Source organism: Leptinotarsa decemlineata, unplaced genomic scaffold (genome assembly GCF_025532065.1).
Source record: "Leptinotarsa decemlineata unplaced genomic scaffold, Ldec_3_MD MMD2_tig00026307_RagTag_RagTag, whole genome shotgun sequence".
In the NCBI taxonomy this organism is placed as follows: domain Eukaryota; kingdom Metazoa; phylum Arthropoda; class Insecta; order Coleoptera; family Chrysomelidae; genus Leptinotarsa; species Leptinotarsa decemlineata.
The window spans coordinates 1,756,218-1,764,116 of record NW_027412681.1 but is presented as its reverse complement, the minus strand read 5'-3'; the positions used below and the strand labels follow the sequence as shown (position 1 = coordinate 1,764,116).

Genomic DNA, 7,899 nt, shown 5'->3' with positions numbered 1-7,899 from the left:
TGAGAGAAAATAGATTCTGATATTTTCAAAAAGGAGACTATTTTCTAAAAAAGGACGAACTCTGTATCTAATTGCATCAGATCTCTATGTCTATGGTATTCTGAGATATATCTAAACCCGAATATCTACGATATCTAATGAGATATGTCTGACAATCAGTAACCCATCGATATTCAATTTCTTTGCGAAACGCTGGGCCAGGTAGATGTGGTGTACACAGATTTCTCGAAAGCTTTTGACAGAATGAATCACAAACTTCCCTTGCACAAACTTTGGAATATAGGTTTTTCTGATATTTAAACAGCCCTTCTAGAATCGTACTTTTTCCACTGTCAACGGTTTGTACAATATAATGCTTACAAATCATAAATGTATATATCATCAAGCGGTGTACCACAGGGATCAAGTTTGGGTCCACTATTTTGATCATTGTACATAAATTATCTGTGTATATCTGTATGTTTACCGATGATATGAAATTATAAGTTTCCGTCATTAATTCTCATACTTCATTGCGAATGTGTTTTGAAAATTGAACGAAAACATTTAATGGTTTTTGTCTATTGAGACATTTTCGAAAAACATGCTGTAACTCAGAAACGATATGCGGTTTTCACCAATGAGTTTGTCATAAAATTTGACATCCAGAAACAGCCATCAGTGTTCATCTATCTAGTTTGAAAACAGAAGTTTCCTTTTAAAAGTGTCCAATTTGGCCGCCCTGTACATTAGTGGAGTTAAAAAATAGATCTAGAGCCTATATTCGGAGTTAATGTAATGTTTTCACACACTTCGTATTTATTTATCGGTGGTAGGAGTATAATTGATTTAACGTCTAATGTGAAAATGTTCTATATCATCATTATTATAGATGTGAATATTTGATTTTTTCATTTATTCTACTACAGGATATTTCTCATTAAATTTTGGCAAAATATTAATTCCAGATTGTGTCGTAAAACTAATATGAACTAGTTTTGTTTTCTATCTTACTAGAATCTAAAAAAACGCAGTACCATCGTAACCCAGGTTTGAACTTATACTCGTACGTCATTAATAATGACCTCATTCGTGTGAACTTAATCAATACTATATTTTCAATGTCACTCTGTTTCACTGAGATCTAAATAAAACTTTGCCAAGAACGATAAAAGTGTCACAATCTTCCAAAATTTGACCCATGTCGAAAACATAACTTCGGATGTAGAGATAACTATTCTATAATCAAGTTTCAATTACAACATTCCAGTCTATGATTTGTTCTTATGAAAGTGTGCAGAAAGGTCAGTAAGAATTATATTACAGCCACTCCACTATTCGTCGATTTAAAAGTCCAAAATTTCGTGTAATGTTAGGTCGTATAACGTCAAAGCTTGTCTTACTTTGACAATAATTTGTGTACACCTTTTACAAATTTTTAGTTGATTTCACACAAAAAAATCCCATGTTTCAAAGAGACACTGACCCTTTGTTCAACTGTTTAGAAAACACAATTCTCAAAAAAATAATAATTCATTATGATACTGAGGTTAGTATACACCTTATTATGACAACTTTTGATGGAAAGTGGAAAGCGAAAACCAGAAAAGCCTTCAAAAAAGATTTCTGTTGGAAACATTTAAAAAATCTGATTCTCCACTTTCCACTTAATGAATAAAGACGTTAAAAAATGAAAAATTCAATAAAAATAATGAATTTTTTTTAATATTGAAATTTATTTGTATTTTCATTATTTAAAGTAACATAAAAATGATTTTTCGTGATTTTTAGCTCTATTTGTTTAAAAATTGTTATAAACAATTGTATTGTATTATGATTTCTGAAAATAAAATCGTTTCTCAAAAAATTTTTTTCATTGCTTCTAAATATGCCACTAAATATGAATATTAAGGAACGATTTTTTTTCCAGAAATTTTTTCCACATTTTTTATATAAAGACTATGTTATATTTACATTTACTGTATTTCTCTGGGTACTCTACAATTTTTTCTCTGAAATACTTTCCAAACTATTGAAAATGTGAAAAAGGAACACGCTTTGTCAAGACCTCGGAAAACAAACAACTCTCTCTTTTCCCTCATTATTCTCAAGTCTCAAAGTATGAATAACTTGTTGCTTCCTTGATTTTTTTCCAGATGAGGTCATTGCTTCTCTTTCTTCTGGTTTCTGTGATCGTGAATGCAGTCCTAGCAAGAAATCTGGTTAAAAGAAGTAACTGCTGTTGCGATGACTACAGAGAATGTAGCAATTCCTGCTCTACACCTTGCAACAGACCAAGAAACTGCAACAACAATTATAACCGATCTCCTTGCAACAACAATCAAGTAAAAGAGGAATCAGACACAGTTCCCGTGTTGATACCTTTCCCGTCAACCTCCAATATACCACAGCCCACACCTGCTGAAGGAACCATAGTAAACAATACTAATATTAGGAACGACACCGTCAGTTTAACTATTCAGAATACCATCGACAACATCAACAACATTTCTATACCGATAACTGTGAATTCTACTAATGAGAACACAGTCGTCATACATTTCCAGAGGGTTCCTGCTGAAAATCCTGACGATGAAATTGTACCCACAGTAGCTCCCTCTAGTGTCGACTGCTGTTTGGTTGTTACTCCTAGGGCGTGTGACAAGAACGGGAAGAATTGTCGGGAGGGTAGAAGGCAATGGGTGTGTTCGGCAGTTTGCAAGGGAGCAACAGACATTGGTAAGTATTTTTCCTAAAGGAAATCCTTTTCCCAATTCAGCGAGACAGTGACGTCACCACACCAGTCAGGTTGCTTCTCAGCTAGCCCAGGCAACCAGAGTGTACCAAATTGTCGCGTGGTGTCCTGGATGATACGTGCTCCGGGATGATACGTGACGCCTCCTTTTCCGATTTTGCTGTCGTCTGGTGGCCTGCGTATTTCGAAGTCTCAGGAGCATGATGGCAAGACTTTTGCATAATTTCTTATGTATTTCCATCAAGAATCGGCTAATTCTATCATATTTCCTTTGCGCCGATCTCTTGGAATAACCAAAACGCATGAGGGCTTTGACAAATTCCTTCATGATCAACATATGTTGCCCTAGGCTGACGAATGATAGTAAGCAGCTCATGGAAAGGACGTCTAACAGAATGGATTGTACTTCTGTACAAAGAAGAACTTCAAATAATTATGATTATTTTTTCAAAAAATGCTTGTGTATCATTACTTTACCATTAATTTATAATATAAATACATAATATGCCCGAAAAAACACTATCAATCACTACGTAGTACGTACCACACTGTATCCTGCATCAACAAATATCAAACGCACCGCCCATGAACGAATAACGAATAAACCATCAACCCGAAATAATGAATTCCACACGTTGCAAGGGAGCCAAGCCTCCGACAGTTTTAAAAAACAGAAGCTCCGCGATACCGAACCAACCAGCGACATACGTCCCGATTTGTAATTTAAGTTGCGGAAATTATAGCGTTAGAGGAGGTTAGCCTCCATTTGGTCTCCGTTAGAATACGACTGCGTTTGTTTTTTATTTAATTATTCGGACGGGATACCGTGACGGACCGGGACTGAAAAATATTTCGGTAAATCGTTTTAGTGTTTCTTGATAATATTTGTTATTTGTGTATAAAACAGGCAGTATTGTATTATATCAGTGCTTTTTGGTAATATTTTTAATGTGTTTTCTTTCAATTTCAAGGTGTTTTCAGGTTTTCACTTTTCGGTAAGTTTTTTTTCCATGTATTATGGATAAGTTGGACGAAATTAAAAAATCTGACGATATAGTCGATTGGTTGCTGACGAATAATTTTAAGTCTTTATCCTATGACAATCAATTTTTCATCATTAAAACTCTGGGAAGGCCTCAACCAAATTTGATTTCAATTAAAGCGTCAGATAATCGACAAAATCGAGGATTTAATATTAGTTGGTACGATAAATGCGATTGGTTAACCGGCTCCATTAAACGAGAAAAACTTTTTTGTTGGCCCTGTGTTTTATTTTCCGTACAAACCGAACACCAAACGGGGCCTAAAATAGGATACTCCGATTTAAAGAATTTACCTCGTTCTACAGAAAAACATTTTAAATCTAAGGAGCATATATTTTCGTCTTGTAAATGAAAATTCTTTAGCAAACAAAATATAGCAACAGCTTTAGATACAGCTCAAAAAGAGGCCTAATTTCTTTATCTTATCGATATTACGATTTATTTGGGTTCCCAAGAATTAGCTTTTCGCGGACACGATGAAACCGAAGATTCGATTAATCGCGGCAATTATAAAGAACTTTAATTGTTATGGGGCAAATATGATTCACAATTTGGCACTTTTTTGAACGGTAGCGTTTTTTCAGGCACCTCAAAAACCATTCAAAATGAGCTTATAGACAGTGTGGTATATATTATTAAGGAAAATATAAGCAAGGAGATTGAAAGTGTTTCTTTTTTTGCATGGGAAATTGATGAAACTACCGATATTACCTGTACATCACAACTTTCAATCGTTTTTAAATATGTCAAAGATGGTAATGTGATAGAACGTTTTATGGGTTTTCATGGTGAAAATCAAAGTTAGATTTGAAGGTTTACTTAAATTCAACTACTTTGATTTGTTGTTTGAAAAATGTTCGTCCTATACCAAAGATTTTCCCCAAAAACTCAAATGTTTCAAGTCTCCCTCAGATTTATTAAATTTTATGTTCGAAAATGAAAAATGAAAAATGATTCATATTGAATAACTCGAAGACAACCCTTTTTCCTTGTTTTTGTGTTTTTTTAATGGCCAGTTTTATACGTATAATTTTCGGCAATACACAATTTTTGTTTGCATTTATGCAAATATTACGTATTTTGCTTTAAATAGGTGCGGTACCCCAAAAAATGTTCGCGCCTCCAGGGCTTTTCTGTGTGTATATAGTCTTCATGACTTTAGCTTCCCCTGTTCTCCAATGCACGAGCCGTCACTGTATGAAAGTATATATAAAAGAGAGACAAATCTCCAACTGTTATTCGATTTTTTAAACTATCAAGGTTGTCAGTGATGTTTCTTTCTCCAATCAGGCGGATTGCTCTCTTCTGGATGAAATCCAGCATGCTTATGTGGGGACCTCCATACATGAGAACAATACTCGAAAGGAGGTCTGATCTAAGCTTTTAAAAGCATCAAAAGTTGCTGAGGTGTGTAGAGTTTTCTGGTTCGCAACAGTGTCCCAAGTTTTTGAGGAACTACCTTTGCAATTCCAGAGACATGATGGTGCCAAGACATATTGGTGTCCATTTCTACCTCCAACAAACTCATCGAAGCAGAAAGCGAAATTGTCCGGTTCGGAGACATTTATCTCTTTGGAGAAAACCGATGTCTGGGTTTTTGTGGAATTGAATTGAACATGGTTGCTTTTACCCCAAATCGAATTCTAGATCCTCATTAAGATATGCAACCTGCTGCCGGTAGTACAACTCAAAGTACTACAATCCGTATTTCTGTATGTCTACATGAAAACAGATGATAATTTTATATTTCAGAACCAGATCCAGAACCAGAGGTTCCTGCGCAATTGACTGTCAGAAATAAAAATAATACGTCTGTGCCAACTCAAACAACAGGTAAGTAATTTTTTGATTAGTGTTTTATGGTCTGATAGAATACCGTTTGATCTGGGGAATCTCACAAAACTTGCTATACACAAAAGGTATCTTGGGTCAAGTAATCCCTATGAACCTTTTTTTTCATCTTCGGTCACATATCATAGCATATTATATGATCGCATAACAAAAACATTTACTAGATTAGTGTGGGATATCACGATAGCAATATGAGGAAGGAAAATATCATCCAGGAATTTGGATAATGTCTTGCAAAGTCAGGCAAAAACTCTCCTATTATCAAATTACGACAATAGATTCAAAAAAAATCTCTAATTAATTATGTTTTTTCTCGGTTGATGAAATTGTTCACATTTTTTTGGGAAAGAAGGGATTTGGGCTTTCTACTTCAACATCTTCAAACAAAATAAGTGGAAATCTTACAAAGGAAGAAAGAAAGCAAATAATTCCAAAATAAACTCTTCAAATATATGAAGTTCATGCAAAAAAGTGCCTTTTGAATAACTCAACTTTCATTTTCAGTGTATTCAGTTCCTATCTACCAATCAGCACCACAGCCTGCCCCTCAACCAACATATTACTTCCCATGGCGATCAGTTCAGAGAAATTCCACTACTAGACCAACGCAACAAGTATTCCAAGTTCCAATCCAACCAATCTACACTCAACAGAGGCCAGTTTACAATATCCCAAGGCAACCCGTCATTCAACCAGTTTATCTACCACAACCAGCTATTCAAAGCGTGCAGCAACCATTTCAAATCGTTCAACAACCGTTTCAAACCATTCAACAGCCAATTCAAACCATTCAACAGCCAATTCAAACCATTCAACAGCCATTTCAAACCATTCAACAAGCACCACTACCACGATATGGTTTAGTGAACCAGCCAAGGTACCAGTATACTCAGGATAATTATATGGTACCATCATATGGAGCTCCTTGTCCGTATGCCCAGCAGGGCCCCAGTAGAAGTCCTTGTGGTTCTTCTGTTGTTCAATACTAACTATGATGTAGGATATTCTGGCAGTGATGAGGACTCTATGAAATGAACTTTAAAAAAATTATGGCTCTGACATCTTCAAAAGAGTTTTCGCCATAGTATTTCTTTCTTAAAGGGTAGTGAGGATGTAACGTTTTGTTGAATGAGAAAAAAAATGAATTAGCTCAATCTCATACAAATATATTTGAATTCATGTCCCAAGTTTTCAGAAATTGTAGAAAATAATGAATCTTGTGAGATTTGACTGAATTTGCTCGATCTGGCTTTTACCAGGTCCTCAAAATTTTTTCAGTATTACTTTCTCCTTGCTTTCTTTTTCATCCATGAATTCGCAAAATGATATTGATTATTTCCTTAAAAATTTGCTCCAAAGGGAAACTTTTTATACAAATAGTTTTTTTCAACTTCCATGATGATACAATTTCAGATAGTATGTAAAAACTATGTTCCTCTCGACTCTTTCAAAGTCACAATTAACACCAAATCTCAAGCAGATATATCACACGTTTTTGAAAATTATATTGCTAATTATGTTAATAAGAAATGCAACCAAGTTTTTAACATCAGCACTTTCACAAACAAAAACTTGATAGATGTACCTACCTGTGTTATTTTTAAGAAATGAAATAATCGTCTAAGAAAGAAAACTAAATAGAATAACAATTTTTCTCGTATCAATTCCTAATAGGGATACCTATACATATTTTCAATAGTTCCTCTCTTGACTATCTCAAGTAATCGTTTCCTATTTTTGAATTTAAATAAAACAAAAAGTGTGTGAGATGTCATAGATTTTTTTTCATTTGTTTGAAAGACCTATTTATGCGTATTTTTATTACATGATTTATTTAAACGCTATACATTAGCTTCACCGGTATGTATGTATGTATGTTTATTTGTATGCATGTTTGTTTGTAACTTTAAAGCTCGGCATCTGTATTGGCAGAATTATCGGCATTATTGTTTGATCTATTCACTGGCAGATGGCGCTGTACCTAACTTCCTTGAGAGGCTTATCAAAAGAAAATCAAAATAAATAAATATAGTTTTAAAAAAACTAAAAAACACGTTTTTAAAGAACATCGAAATAAAAAATTATTTTCTTTATTGGCTTTTCAAACGAACTAAACTCTATGGAACGCCGTTTTACTTTTTATTGTCACAAATATTCATTCCTCAATTTATTCACCTTACAATTTATTTGTTTGAATTTAATTGATTCATGCATTTGTTAGACATATTAAAAACGATTGTTCGCAAAATTTTTTCTATTTTAAATGACACT

General features: G+C 34.1%; 1 protein-coding gene across 2 annotated transcripts; it reads left to right on the top strand.

Annotated features, from left to right (window-relative positions):
• Window positions 1–1,126: 1,126 nt before the first annotated feature.
• On the top strand, window positions 1,127–7,899 carry LOC111508515 (uncharacterized). Of its 2 annotated transcripts, none has more exons than XM_023164044.2 (4): window positions 1,127–1,283; window positions 2,136–2,718; window positions 5,530–5,610; window positions 6,133–7,899. In XM_023164044.2, exons 1-4 carry the CDS (start codon window positions 1,266–1,268, stop codon window positions 6,615–6,617), a joined length of 1,167 nt encoding a protein of 388 aa, XP_023019812.2. In that variant the 5' UTR covers window positions 1,127–1,265; the 3' UTR covers window positions 6,618–7,899. The 2 variants fall into 2 exon arrangements, with proteins under 2 accessions (XP_023019812.2, XP_023019811.2); XM_023164043.2 differs by lacking the exon at window positions 1,127–1,283 and adding an exon at window positions 1,342–1,528.

Excerpts from the sequence above, each read along its gene's own strand:
- LOC111508515 (XM_023164043.2), top strand. The coding sequence starts at position 1,445 with ATGTTTCAAAGAGACACTGACCCTTTGTTCAACTGTTTAGAAAACACA. Across the intron at positions 1,529-2,135 it reads TAATTCATTATGATACTGAG|ATGAGGTCATTGCTTCTCTT; the intron begins GTTAGTATACAC and ends ATTTTTTTCCAG. Across the intron at positions 2,719-5,529 it reads CAAGGGAGCAACAGACATTG|AACCAGATCCAGAACCAGAG; the intron begins GTAAGTATTTTT and ends TTTATATTTCAG.